General features: G+C 46.1%; 1 protein-coding gene and 1 long non-coding RNA gene across 10 annotated transcripts in view; both read left to right on the forward strand.

The window, feature by feature from the left end:
- LOC115176657 (focal adhesion kinase 1) overlaps nt 1-13305 on the forward strand; it is a 142604-nt gene extending 129299 nt beyond the window's left edge. For 7 of the 9 annotated variants that reach the window (XM_029736809.1, XM_029736804.1, XM_029736803.1 and 4 more), the window contains 6 exons: nt 4896-4935; nt 7356-7459; nt 9811-9819; nt 11596-11751; nt 12092-12172; nt 12399-13305. In XM_029736809.1, the coding sequence (XP_029592669.1) occupies nt 4896-4935; nt 7356-7459; nt 9811-9819; nt 11596-11751; nt 12092-12172; nt 12399-12617 (609 nt within the window). In that variant the 3' untranslated portion in view covers nt 12618-13305. The remainder of the gene's footprint in view (nt 1-4895; nt 4936-7355; nt 7460-9810; nt 9820-11595; nt 11752-12091; nt 12173-12398) is intronic. The other 2 variants (XM_029736805.1, XM_029736808.1) reach the window with 1 other exon arrangement.
- LOC115176660 (uncharacterized) lies at nt 9826-11174 on the forward strand. The gene is made up of 2 exons (XR_003872256.1): nt 9826-10781; nt 11013-11174. It is a non-coding gene; the product is annotated as an uncharacterized LOC115176660 (long non-coding RNA).
- Nucleotides 13306-15254: the final 1949 nt, after the last annotated feature.

A 15254-nucleotide genomic window follows, 5' to 3' on the forward strand; every position in this document is an offset into this window, starting at 1 on the left:
AGAAGCACCTTAACACAAAAAAAATTACCCCCAAACAATACCCAAAAGAAAATTCCCCCTTACTAAAGGGAGGGAAGGGAGGGTGGCTGCCGTCAACGACGGCACTGTGCTACACCCCCCCTCCCCAACCCACCTATATTGGAGGCGGCTCCGGCTCAGGCCGTTCCAGGCTGTCTGGGCAGTCTGGCAGCTCGGGACGGTCAGGGCAGTCTGGCAACTCGGGACGGTCAGGGCAGTCTGGCAACTCGGGCAGGTCAGGGCAGTCTGGCAACTCGGGCAGGTCAGGGCAGTCTGGCAACTCGGGCAGGTCAGGGCAGTCTGTCAGCTCGGGGCAGTCTGGGCAGTCTGGCCACTCCGGCAGTTCAGGGCAGTCTGGCCACTCCGGCAGTTCAGGGCAGTCTGGCCACTCCGGCAGTTCAGGGCAGTCTGGCCACTCCGGCAGTTCAGGGCAGTCTGGCCACTCCGGCAGTTCAGGGCAGTCTGGCCACTCCGGCAGTTCAGGGCAGTCTGGCCACTCCGGCAGTTCAGGGCAGTCTGGCCACTCCGGCAGTTCAGGGCAGTCTGGCCACTCCGGCAGTTCAGCGCAGTCTGGCCACTCCGGCAGTTCAGCGCAGTCTGGCCACTCCGGCAGTTCAGCGCAGTCTGGCCACTCCGGCAGTTCAGCGCAGTCTGGCCACTCCGGCAGTTCAGCGCAGTCTGGCCACTCCGGCAGTTCAGCGCAGTCTGGCCACTCCGGCAGTTCAGCGCAGTCTGGCCACTCCGGCGACTGTTGACTGGCGGGCAGCTCCGACGACTGTTGACTGGCGGGCAGCTCCGACGACTGTTGACTGGCGGGCAGCTCCGACGACTGTTGACTGGCGGGCAGCTCCGACGACTGTTGACTGGCGGGCAGCTCCGACGACTGTTGACTGGCGGGCAGCTCCGACGACTGTTGACTGGCGGGCAGCTCCGACGACTGTTGACTGGCGGGCAGCTCCGACGACTGTTGACTGGCGGGCAGCTCCGACGACTGTTGACTGGCGGGCAGCTCCGACGACTGTTGACTGGCGGGCAGCTCCGACGACTGTTGACTGGCGGGCAGCTCCGACGACTGTTGACTGACGGGCAGCTCCGACGACTGTTGACTGGCGGGCAGCTCCGACGACTGTTGACTGGCGGGCAGCTCCGACGACTGTTGACTGGCGAGGCTGGGTTTACGCACTTGCCGTTTAGTGCGGGGAGCGGGAACAGGACGAGTCGGACTGGGTGGACGCACTTCCGGGTCCGCACGAGAGACAGGAGCTGGAAACCCAGGGCTATGGAGGCGCACAGCCGGTCTAGATCTTACCTCCTGCACAACCCGCCTTGGCTCGATGGAACTAGTAGCCCTGCACGAGCGGAGTGCTCGTACAGGGCAGACTGGGCTGTGCAGGGGCTTGATGGTAGTCGTGCGTAGAGCGGGAGTTGGGTAGCCTGGTCCTCGGAGGCGTACCGGCGACCAGATGCGCTGCGCAGGCATCCTCCTACCAGGCTGGATGCCCGCTCTAGCACGGCACCTGCGAGGGGCTGGAATAACTCGCACCGGACTGTGCGTGCGTATGGGTGAGATATTGCGCTTCTCAGCGAAACATGGCGCTCCCCACCTCATACGCTCCTCCATATAACCACGGGTAGCTGGCTTCCGGCTCTTCTTACGCCTAGCCAAACTACCCGTGTGCCCCCCCCCCAAAATTTTCTTGGGGGTGCCTCTCGTGCATCTCCTTCAGCGCGTCCACTCTGGCCTCGTACCACCGCCTCTCTGCCTTGGCTGCTTCTATTTCCCACTGCGGGCGGCGATACTCCCCAGCCTGATGCCAAGGTCCGGCCCCGTTCAGAACTTCCTCCCAAGTCCACTTCTCCCGCCAGTCCAACTCGAACGCCGTCTGCTCCTTCCACTGCTGCTTGGTCCTTTTGAGGTGGGTGATTCTGTCACGGTTGTCTTCGTCCTCCGACGATATAACGAAATCGTCGTCTGAAAATGTAGACCAATACGCAGCAGGTACGTGTATGCTCATTTTGACTTTTATTTTAAATTATCAAAAGAGCACTCCAAAACAACAAACCACGAAAACGAACGTACAACTAAACAGTCTGGCAAAGCCTAGGGCTGAACACAGAACAATCACCCACAAAACACAAACACAAACACACCCTCATTTATGAGACTCTCAATCAAAGGCAGATAGAAAACACCTGCCTTCAACTGAGAGTCCCAACACCAATTCACCAGACATAGAAACAGACATACTAGACTCCACATAGAACTACCTAGACATAAACCAAAACCCGGACATACTAAATCAAACACCCTTTACACAAACACACCACCCCGAACCACATAAAACAAATACCCTCTGTCACGCCCTGACCAAACTACAAAACAATTAACCTTATATACTGGCCAGGACGTGACATTGTGTCAAGGCACAGATCTGGGGAAGGGTACCAAATAATATCTGCAGCATTGAAGGGCCCCAAGAACACAGTGGCCTCCATCATTCTTAAATTAAGTTTGGAACCACCAAAACTCTTCCTAGAGCTGGCCGCCCAGCCAAACTGAGCAATCGGGGAAGAAGGGCTTTGGTCAGGGAGGTGACCAAGATCCTGATGGTCACTCTGACAGAGCTCCAGAGTTCCTCTGTGAAAATGGGAGAACCTTCCAGAAGGACAACCATCTCTGCAGCACTCCACCAATCAAGCCTTTATGGTAGAGTGGCCAGATGGAAGCCACTCCTCAGTAAAAGGCACATAACAGCCAGCTTGGAGTTTGCCAAAAGATACCTAAAGGACTCTCAGACCATGAGAAACAAGATTCTCTGGACTGATGAAACCAAGATTGAACTCTTTGGCCTGAATGCCAAACGTCACGTCTGGAGGAAACCTGGCATCATCCCTACGATGAAACATGGTGGTGGCTGCATCATGCTGTGGGAATGTTTTTCAGCGGCAGGGACTGGGAGACTAGTCAGGATCGAGGGAAAGATGAACAGAGCAAAGTACAGAGAGATCCTTGATGAAAACCTGCTCAAGAGCACTCAGGAACTCAGACTGGGGTGAAGGACAACAGGACAACGACCCTAAGTACACAGCCAAGACAACTCAAGAGTGGCATTCTCTGAATGTCCTTGAGTTGCCTAGCCAGAGCCCGGACTTAAACCCAATCTAACATCTCTGGAGAGACCTGAAAATAGCTGTGCAGCAACGCTCCCCATCCAACCTGACAGAACTTGAGAGGATCTGCAAAGAATGGGAGAAACTCCCCAAACACAGATGTGCCAAGCTTGTAGCTCCATACCCAAGAAGACTCGAGGTTGTAATCGCTGCCAAAGCTGCTTCAACAAAGTACTGAGTAAAGGGTGTAAATCCTTATGTAATTGTGATAAAAAACATTTTTTTACAAAATGTGTAAAAAGTCAAGCGGTCTGAATACTTTCTGAATGCACTGTACATGCTTACTACATAGGCACGTTTTCTGTATTTGTTTTAGCACTCTGGGGATTTACCTTCAACTGGAAAAGGGAAAGTCAAAGGGTTAACAGATTCACACAGATCATCTTGGGACCAACAATTGTAAATATATATTGATAATTTAAAAAAAGAGAATGGTTGAAGATTTAGTCTTTGCTCTTTGAATTCACGTTAGGAAACCAACATGTTTACTGGGCTTAAAAGGAGAAGAAAAGAACACTGACTGAAATGAAGGAATATCCATCTGTTCTCATGTATAGAATATATCATGTAGAACTATCTGAATATAGAATGTAGAACTGTTTGAACATAGAACGTAGAACTATTAGAACATAGAATGTAGAACTGTTAGAACATAGAATGTAGAACTGTTAGAACATAGAATGTAGAACTATTAGAATGTAGAACTATTTGGACATAGAACGTAGAACTATTAGGACATAGAACTATTAGGACATAGAATGTAGAACTATTAGAACATAGAATGTAGAACTGTTAGAATGTAGAACTATTAGAACATAGAATGTAGAACTATTAGGACAATGAACGTAGAACTATTAGGACATAGAATGTAGAACTATTAGGACATAGAATGTAGAACTATTAGAACATAGAATGTAGAACTATGAGAATGTAGAATGCAGAACTATTAGGAGATAGAATGTGGAACTAGTAGAACGTAGAACTATTAGGACATAGAATGTAGAACTATTAGAACAGAGAATGTAGAACTATTTAATTTGTTCCCTGTCATTGCTCAGTATCATTACATTGAGCTGTATGGACAGCTGTGTTCTGAGCTGCATGGACCATTAGAAGGGTATAGCCCCAAACCAAACCCACTCTTAGTTTAAAACACCGCCCGCATTAATGCAGCAGCTCTCATGCAATCCACTCTATTTTACTGGGCAATTTGCAAAACCAAAATGTTGCTTCATGGCGAGATAACTGTCAGAATCTGTCTCCCTGATAATAATTAGAGCCAGGCAGAGGATGAAGCCAAGGAGTGATGGATAGCCGTTTAGCATGTTGAGTTGATGCACAAAAATATTGAATACAACTCTCAATAACCTCTAGGCTATTCTGTAAACTTCAATCAGCAAGTGTTTTATTGACTTACATTTAAACAGGGAATACTGCATACTGTCTGTTCTACAGTTTGTTTTAGGGCTATCACAGTAAAGCAGAGATGTGTTTTTACTGTGGAACGCCATGTAAACTGGTGGTTGGCTGTGGTCCGGTTAGGTCTGTGTATCTAAGCAGCAGGAGTATTTTGAGTGTTGGTGGAGAGACCACAACAACACAGATGACACCAGAGAGACTGCTCACTGGGATGTTGTGGAAAAACACTGTTGGAAATGTGGAATGAATCCTGCTGGTTTATTTCAACTGCTTGTTTGTGTTTGCAGACAGGAAACCAGCACATATACCAACCCATAGGCAAACCAGGTAATGTCTCAGCCAATGTAATTACAGGTTTACCTTACACGTATTGTTTTCACTGTTCCCCTGGTTCTCTGGCTCTAACTCTGACTGGCTCTAACTCTGACTGACTGACTCTGACTGGCTCTAACTCTGACTGGCTCTGACTCTGACTGGCTCTAACTCTGCCTGGCTCTGACTAACTCTGACTGGCTCTAACTCTGACTGGCTCTAACTCTGACTGGCTCTAACTCTGACTGACTCTAACTCTGACTGGCTCTAACTCTGACTGGCTCTAACTCTGACTGGCTCTAACTCTGACTGGCTCTAACTCTGACTGGCTCTAACTCTTACTGACTCTGACTAACTCTGACTGGCTCTAACTCTGACTGGCTCTGACTAACTCTGACTGGCTCTAACTCTGACTGGCTCTGACTAACTCTGACTGGCTCTGACTAACTCTGACTGGCTCTGACTAACTCTGACTGGCTCTGACTAACTCTGACTGGCTCTGACTCTGACTGGCTCTGACTCTGACTGGCTCTGACTCTGACTGGCTCTAACTCTGACTGGCTCTAACTCTGACTGGCTCTGACTAACTCTGACTGGCTCTAACTCTGACTGGCTCTGACTAACTCTGACTGGCACTGGCTCTGACTAACTCTGACTGGCTCTGACTAACTCTGACTGGCTCTGACTAACTCTGACTGGCTCTGACTCTGACTCTGACTCTGACTGGCTAACTCTGACTGGCTAACTCTGACTGGCTCTAACTCTGACTGGCTCTAACTCTGACTGGCTCTAACTCTGACTGGCTCTAACTCTGACTCTAACTGGCTCTAACTCTAACTCTGACTCTGACTGGCTCTAACTCTAACTCTAACTCTGACTCTGACTGGCTCCAACTCTGACTCTGACTCTGACTGGCTCTAACTCTGACTGGCTCTAACTCTAACTCTGACTCTGACTGGCTCTAACTCTAACTCTGACTCTGACTGGCTCTAACTCTGACTCTGACTGGCTCTAACTCTAACTGGCTCTAACTCTAACTCTGACTCTGACTGGCTCTAACTCTGACTGGCTCTAACTCTAACTCTAACTCTGACTCTGACTGGCTCTGACTCTGACTCTGACTGGCTCTAACTCTAACTCTAACTCTGACTCTGACTGGCTCCAACTCTGACTCTGACTCTGACTGGCTCTAACTCTGACTGGCTCTAACTCTAACTCTGACTCTGACTGGCTCTAACTCTAACTCTGACTCTGACTGGCTCTAACTCTGACTCTGACTGGCTCTAACTCTAACTGGCTCTAACTCTAACTCTGACTCTGACTGGCTCTAACTCTGACTGGCTCTAACTCTAACTCTAACTCTGACTCTGACTGGCTCTGACTCTGACTCTGACTGGCTCTAACTCTAACTCTGACTCTGACTGGCTCTAACTCTGACTGGCTCTGACTAACTCTGACTGGCTCTAACTCTGACTCTGACTGGCTCTAACTCTAACTGGCTCTAACTCTAACTCTGACTCTGACTGGCTCTAACTCTGACTGGCTCTAACTCTAACTCTAACTCTGACTCTGACTGGCTCTGACTCTGACTCTGACTGGCTCTAACTCTAACTCTGACTCTGACTGGCTCTAACTCTGACTGGCTCTGACTAACTCTGACTGGCTCTAACTCTGACTGGTTCTGACTAACTCTGACTGGCACTGGCTCTGACTAACTCTGACTGGCTCTGACTAACTCTGACTGGCTCTGACTAACTCTGACTGGCTCTAACTCTGACTGGCTCTAACTCTGACTGGCTCTAACTCTGACTCTGACTCTGACTGGCTAACTCTGACTGGCTAACTCTGACTGGCTCTAACTCTGACTGGCTCTAACTCTGACTCTGACTCTGACTGGCTCTAACTCTGACTGGCTCTAACTCTAACTCTGACTCTGACTGGCTCTAACTCTAACTCTGACTCTGACTGGCTCTAACTCTGACTCTGACTGGCTCTAACTCTGACTCTGACTGGCTCTAACTCTGACTGGCTCTAACTCTGACTCTGACTGGCTCTAACTCTGACTGGCTCTAACTCTGACTGACTTTGACTAACTCTGACTCCCTCAACTGTTCTAGCACATTCCTCAACCATTTTAACTGCTAAACTATGTTGACAGGCTGCCAATTTGACTATTTCTGCTAGGCCTGTGTTAGTTTATGTTGCCATAATAGTAGATATTTGATAGGAATTCCGTTGAATCTGTGAGAGTTTGATAAGGAATGCAACATTCCTGTGCATCTTCCATATAGTCATGCATTGGTTTTATTCCTTATGAAACTGATGATGGGTCCTTTGCCTCAACAGAACATGCATATATTGTACTATATGTTGTAGTTTAAGTATCTGTTTATTCTATTGTACTCAAGTATCTGATGGGTCCTTTGCCTCAACAGAACATGCAGCTCCACCAAAGAAACCTCCCCGTCCTGGAGCCCCCAGTCACCTGGGTAGTCTGGCCAGCCTGAACCCCGTGGACAGCTACAATGAGGGAGTGAAGGTAAGCTGATGCTCACATGTTTATTCTACAATTTCTACCAATCAAACTTTACACGCATTCTACAACAATCCAGTGATTTGGCTTTATCGCTCAATTTAAGCCCACAGATGTACAACGTGTCAAAGTTGTTTCAATTTATTTGTAGTTATTGTGTTTTACTTTTGCATGTGCACTCCAAAACAAAGTGTTCCTCCATCATTTTAAAGCTAGAATCCTTCATTGAAATGATAACAAAGTGGTTCACCCCAGCTCTGTTTTGGTAAAAAGCTGAGGGATGGACCTGGAGAAATGTAACCACGTTCAAATTCATAGACAGAGCTGTGGATGCAAGGACTGACCATCCATGATATCAACATGATAGTTGTAACCATGTTTTGAGGCTAGACAGTGTTTGTTTACATTTACTTTGTTTACAAACATCAGAGTAAAACAAGTTCATATCTTGGGTTCTGTTGAGGTACGACAGTTGAACTAAGCTCCTGAGGCATTTACAAGTTATATTCTTCAACAATCAATGGGTATATACACTGAGTGGACAAAACATTAAGGACACCTTCCTAATATTGAGTTGCACCCCCTCCCTTTTGCCCTCAGAACAGCCTCAATTTGTCGGGGCATGGACTCTACAAGGTGTCGAAAGCGTTCCACAGGGATGCTGGCCCATGTTGACTCCAATGTTTCCCACAGTTGTGTCAAGTTGGCTGGATGTCCTTTGGGTGGTGGACCATTCTTGATACACACAGGAAACTGTTGAGTGTGAAAAACCCAGCAGTGTTGCAGTTGTTGACACAAACCGGTGCGCCTGACACCTACTACCATAACCATGTCTCAATTGTCTCAAGTCTTAAAAATCCTTCTTTAACCTGTCTCCTCCCCTTCATCTACACTGATTGAAGGGGATTTAACAGGTGACATCAATAAGGGATCATAGCTTTCACCTGGATTCACCTGGTCAGTCTGTCATGGAAAGATCAGGTGTCCTTAATGTTTTGTACATTCAGTGTTTAATTAATTTATATGTGCAAAAATGGATGTTGCAATTAAGGATTCTATCTTTAAGCTGAGAAGTTCATGACTATGCATCTAAAACATGACTAACTGACCCCATTTCTGTTAGAACATTCCTACATGACTTTACCATGTTGGCCAGATCACAACGACTACCACTGTATTTCAACTACACAGACTTCCCCCTTTTTTATGACACCCAAAAGACCGGAGATTTCACTATTTTCCCCAGTGATGGTTACTATGGCAACAGTCCGCTTGAGTTTCTCTGTGTCAGCATAGAGCATCCATGAGTGTTACCTACCCAAAATTATCCAAACTGTTAGCTCTGCTCTGCTACCACTGCCTTGGTGTAATTAGGTCTGCGTCACAAATGGCACACTATTCCCTATATAGTGCACTACAGTACTTTTGACCAGAGTCCTATGGGCCCTGGTCAAAAGCAGTGCACTAAATAGGGAATAGGGGGCCTTTTGGGGTGCACCCTAAGCCTCAGCTAAAGCAGTCCCAGCTGTAGTTCACCCCCTCTATCCTACTTCCCCAAACACGCTCATAAATACCACATGATCAACCAGGCAGTCAGGCCTGCAATGCACCCTGGGAAGGAACACACTCTTTCCATTACACTGCCTTCTTACCATCAGCATGGAAAAGGATTTAACAAGAGGAATACTCTATCTAATGTGGTTCCTTCTTCCTGAGAAAGAAGCCGACATGTAAACACTGACATGGACATTATCAGCCCATCATGACTGGAACTGAGATGGTCAGACTGGGCTATGATATGATGCATCACAAATGGATTCCTATTCCCTATATAGTGCACTGCTTTTGACCAGAGCCCCATAGGCCCTAGTGGTAAAACGTTTTGCACTATATAGGAAATAGGATGTAATTTGTGACGCTGTACTATCATGTACTCAGTACTGTGCTACCATGGCAACCTGTTCCCTGTTCTGATGAGGGAATTAGTGGGATTCATGCAAAAGATAAAAACAAGTCAAATAAAACACAAAGGCTACATTTACGCAGGCAGCCCAATTCTGATATTTTGCCAGTAATTGGTCTTTTGACCAATCAGATCAGATCCTTTGACAATAATTAGGTACCTTTTCAGAATTGGGCTGCCTGTATAAACACAGACAAAGTTTCATGCCCACAACATTTGAGTCACCACCTCTGTAGATATTTCGGTATTTACTCAACCAACCTCTCCAAAACCATATTTATTTGGATAAAACTTTGCTTTCTGGTGTTGTTCCGTGTATTGTTAATGCTTGTTGCATTAATATTTTCTCCCTCTTCTGTCCCTCTTGCCTCTGCCTTACTGTTGTTGAACTTAGCCCTGGCGGGTAAGAGAACACTGTGAATGTGTGTGTGTACGTTCGTGTGTGTGTGTCTCTGTAGACCTAATTTCTCACAGAATTGTCAATCAGTTCTTATTTGATGCTGAAAAAGCAGGCTATGGGTTGGGTTGTGTATTGGGGTGGGACAATGGAGTCCATCAGTATCTCTGGTAACAGTGAACTTCTAATGCATCATCTGATTTGGGGTGCTTTACAAATGGCACCCCATTCCCTATATAGTGTACTACTTTAGACCAGAGGGCCCTGGTCAGAAGTATAGTATATAAGAAATAGGGTGCCATTTGGGACTCAACCCGGGTTCATTCACCTGTTGTCTGTTCACTGAACCACTTTAGCCTTCTCATCCTAATGCATTTCTTCCATTCACCGTACTGACACAACACCTCTTTACCATCGATAAAGTGGGTCTTATAGTGGGCCATATAGAGGTCTTATAGTGGGCCATGTAGAGGTCTTATAGTGGGCCATGTAGAGGTCTTATAGTGGGCCATGTAGCAGTCTTATAGTGGGCCATGTAGAGGTCTTATAGTGGGCCATGTAGCAGTCTTATAGTGGGCCATATAGTGGACCATGTAGAGGTCTTATAGTGGACCATGTAGAGGTCTTATAGTGGGCCATGTAGAGGTCTTATAGTGGACCATGTAGAGGTCTTATAGTGGACCATGTAGAGGTCTTATAGTGGGCCATGTAGAGGTCTTATAGTGGGCCATGTAGAGGTCTTATAGTGGGCCATGTAGAGGTCTTATAGTGGGCCATGTAGAGGTCTTATAGTGGGCCATGTAGAGGTCTTATAGTGGGCCATGTAGAGGTCTTATAGTGGGCCATGTAGCGGTCTTATAGTGGGCCATGTGGCAGTCTTATAGTGGGCCATGTAGTGGGAAATATAGAGGTCTTATAGTGGGCCATGTAGAGGTATTATAGTGGGCCATGTAGTGGGCCATATAGAGGTATTATAGTGGGCCATATAGAGGTATTATAGTGGGCTATGTAGTGGGTCATATAGAGGTCTTATAGTGGGCCAAGTAGTGGGCCATGTAGCGGTCTTATAGTGGGCCATGTAGTGGGCCATGTAAAGATCTTATCGTGGGCCATGTAGAGGTATTATAGTGGGCCATATAGAGGTCTTATAGTGGGCCATGTAATGGCCATATAGAGGTCTTATAGTGGGCTATATAGAGGTATTATAGTGGGCCATATAGAGGTATTATAGTGGGCTATGTAGTGGGTCATATAGAGGTCTTATAGTGGGCCATATAGTGCTTGTGTATGTTCAGATCTGTGTTTGTGTGGCCATAATAATGTGTGTTTGTCTACAACATTGTTTCAAACAACCCTCTGAATCCTAAACGTAACACACTGACTTCTTCCTAAATGGGATCTGTGCACTTTTGACACTTTTCACATGATTTAGGATTAATGCTGAATTCCAAATAACTCAATTATAGAATGTATTGTTTATTCCAGATGCTGACATCTTCCTAACATAACCTCTAACCTTCTCTAGACCCGATGTACAATTTCAAGGATATATTTGACTTAATTTAGCCTCTGGTGTTTGTAGAGACTGTCGTTTCAAATTCATTGGGTTTTTGTCGTTGTGATTTACTACCATGAATGACTGTGGTGTTGACTGACTGGTGATATATACTGCCATCTATTGGTGAGAGTTAAGAAATGCAAGGTTGAACATTATATGAAACATCTGACCCTCTGTGTTATTTCTCCATCTCTGCTCATAGTGTATTTTTCTCCTTCATTCAGCTCCAGCCTCAGGAGATCAGCCCACCCCCCACTGCTAACCTGGACCGCTCTAATGACAAGGTCTATGAGAATGTCACAGGACTGGTGAAGGCTGTCATAGAGATGTCCAGTAGAATTCAGCCTGCGCCTCCCGAGGAATACGTGCCAATGGTCAAGGTAGGAGAGACACAGTGTTCATTATCTCCACATTCAATCATCAGGGTTCATTGTAGCAAAACCTTTACGTTTCGTTCTTTTTGGAAATGTTTTATCCTTACTGAACATGGCCCAGGGCTTTCTTCCTTGTGGTTCGTGGAGAGCATTTGACCTTTTTTTACCTTTAGCAGACGCTCTGATCCAGAGACTTACAGTAGTGGGTGCATACATTTTCATACTGGTCCCCCGTGGGAATCAAACCCACAACCCTGGCGTTGCGAGCACCATGTTCTACCAACTGAGTCACACGGGACAGAGCAGAGTTCTAGGATTGGTTCATATGAGTATATTTGTGTTTCAGGATGTGGGTCTGGCACTGAGGACACTCCTGGCCACAGTGGATGAAACAATCACGTTACTTCCAGCTAGCACACACAGAGAGGTACGTTAACCAGGCATGAGCTATTTCTGATCCAGTACTATGTTAGTCCCCTCTGCCTTCTCTTATACAGGACATTTTGTTTTAATTAGTTATATAATACTGGAATATGTACACCCTGTTTATTCTCAACCTATTTTTATTTTATCTCTCAATATATAATAATAATAATAATAATAATAATATTTGGAACATTTATGTTTTAATGAAGTACTATCTTATCTTAAAGGTGGAGATGGCCCAGAAGCTGTTGAACTCTGACCTGGCGGAGCTGATCAACAAGATGAAGCTGGCCCAGCAGTACGTCATGACCAGCCTGCAGCAGGACTACAAGAAACAGATGCTGACGGCCGCCCATGCCCTGGCCGTAGACGCCAAGAACCTTCTAGACGTCATCGACCAGAGCCGGCTCAGGATGTTGGGCCAGGCCCAGCCGCCACCTCACTAGCGCTGGGGGAGGAGGGTGTGGAGTGTGGGATGAACTGACTCAACTCAAAGCTTCTGGCTGAATGACTGTCTGGACAGATGGAAGCCATGGGGGTGCCAAGGGGGTGCCCTTGGGTTTGCCCTTGGGTTTGTTCACCTGTTCTGTCAGTGATTACTTCAAGGAAGGGAGGAATGAGGAAGAATGCACTGTGAAGGAATTTGAATGGGGCACTGCTTCTACAGGACCGTCAGATGGACTGGACTCCATGTGCATCACCAAGCAGACTAGCGACCACCTCTGACCCTCACTCCCAACACACCACTCCTTTTTATAGACTTGGAATCTTTGAAGATTTATTTTATTTTATGCCGCACCGATTGTGTCGGCTGACTAACTGTGAATTCCTACAGTCCCAGATTTCATCTGAAGAAGAATCAGGAGGCACACTTCAGAAATTGCTCTCCCCAGAGGACATATGGGAGATGACGTGGACAACACAACTGAACTGGAACCTCTATGCTTTAGTAGACAGAACACTGAACTCCTCACACTACGTCTAACATGTCTGCTTCATTGTTAACACTTGTCACAAGCTCAATAGTGATCCATGGAGGATCACAAACACTGGGATATATTTTGTCTTGGCTCAGTCGGCCATCTTGTCAAATAGGAGAAAATAAAGGATGAAATAAAATGATGACAAAAAGACCAAGCTGTGACAGTGCTTTCCTGTGTTTACGAATGACAGCCAAAGCTGTGACAGTGCTTTCCTGTGTTTACGAATGACAGCCAAAGCTGTGACAGTGCTTTCCTGTGTTTATGAATGACAGCCAAAGCTGTGACAGTGCTTTCCTGTGTTTACGAATGACGAATGACAGCTTTCCTGTGTTTATGAATGACAGCCAACGCTGTGACAGTGCTTTCCTGTGTTTACGAATGACAGCCAAAGCTGTGACAGTGCTTTCCTGTGTTTACGAATGACAGCCAAAGCTGTGACAGTGCTTTCCTGTGTTTACAAATGACAGCCAAAGCTGTGACAGTGCTTTCCTGTGTTTACGAATGACAGCCAAAGCTGTGACAGTGCTTTCCTGTGTTTATGAATGACAGCCAACGCTGTGACAGTGCTTTCCTGTGTTTACGAATGACAGCCAAAGCTGTGACAGTGCTTTCCTGTGTTTACGAATGACAGCCAAAGCTGTGACAGTGCTTTCCTGTGTTTACGAATGACAGCCAAAGGATGGTGTTAGCATGTCATTTATTTTCCTTAATGATGTTTAGTTGAATCTTTCATTTTTCCAATAGTTTAATAGATTTAATAGAATAAAGAGAGACTCTTCATGTTTCTTTCATGAGTTGGATGATCAACTGTAGAATCAATCTTTATTAATAAGAATTGCAATAATTAAGCTGGTCAGTTATGCACTCTGAGGTGTAAGGCTTATATAGTCAAACTATCTTATGCAAGCATATACAAAACATGTGATCTTGGTATGTGTCTCCCGACCCCTCCTGTCTCAGCCTCCAGTATTTATGCTGCAATAGTTTGTGTTGGGGGGCTAGGGTCAGTGTGTTATATCTGGAGTATTCCTCCTGTCTATCCTGTGTCCTGTGTTTTTTAAGTACGCTCTCTCTAATTCTCTCTCTCTTTCTTTCTTTTTTTCTTTCTTTCTTTCTTTCTTTTCTCTCTCTCTCTCTCTCGCTCTCTCTCTCTCTCTCTCTCTCTCACGGAGGACCTGAGCCCTTGGACCATGCCTCAGGACTACCTGGTCTGATGACTCCTTGCTGTCCCCAGTCTACCGCGGTCATGAGTGTGTGTGTGTATGGGAGTATGTGGGTGTTAGTGTGAGTGTGTGTATGGGAGTGTGTGGGTGTTAGTGTGAGTGTGTGAGTGAGTGTGCAAGACTAGGGCTAAATACTTCTGTTAATATACTAATGGTAACATGTCCATGTAAACAGGAGTAATAGTGACCAGTAGCATAAATAGATAGATAGTAATGGCAATCAATAATGAATACATCTAATCAATAATCATTTTAGCAGCAGCATTGGTGAGATGAGGTGTGTAAGTGTGTTGCGTCAGTAATGAATGAGTGTGTGTGTGTGTGTGTGTGTGTGTGTGTGTGTGTGTGTGTGTGTATTGTGACAGAAAAATTATGCATTTGCCTTATTTGTTGGATATGTAACAATTATTTACTTAACAAACAGTTAAGATATTTCTGTCCTGCTAATCCTGAGTTTTATGGTGTCCACCTTAGCTTCCTGCAGCTAGTCTGGGTGTCGAGGACATGGGTTTTACTAGAGATAGCTTGAAGCTGATTATTGATTGATGTCTCGGTGATAAGAAACAAAACAGCCACATTCCATTCTATGATTAGTGGTGCATGTGAGACATGTCTCCGGTCTGATTGAGCCTGCATTCCATAGACAAGATATGGTCGATGTTAAGCTGAGATAGGGAGCAGTAGAACAAAGGCCTCAGTGGTCCTGAGATATCCTGGCATCTGGGAAATTAGGCCAGGGTTGGGGGTTAATATATCGCCAGGGGCAGATAAAGACAGGATGAGCCCAAAGTGGCTCATGGTGCCCCCCAAACTATCTGGGAAGGGTGGAGCCAGCCGTGGTTGAAGCATTTTTAGGTTGGTATATAAAGACGCTATT

The sequence above is a fragment of the Salmo trutta genome, chromosome 37 (genome assembly GCF_901001165.1).
Source record: "Salmo trutta chromosome 37, fSalTru1.1, whole genome shotgun sequence".
Taxonomy (NCBI): domain Eukaryota; kingdom Metazoa; phylum Chordata; class Actinopteri; order Salmoniformes; family Salmonidae; genus Salmo; species Salmo trutta.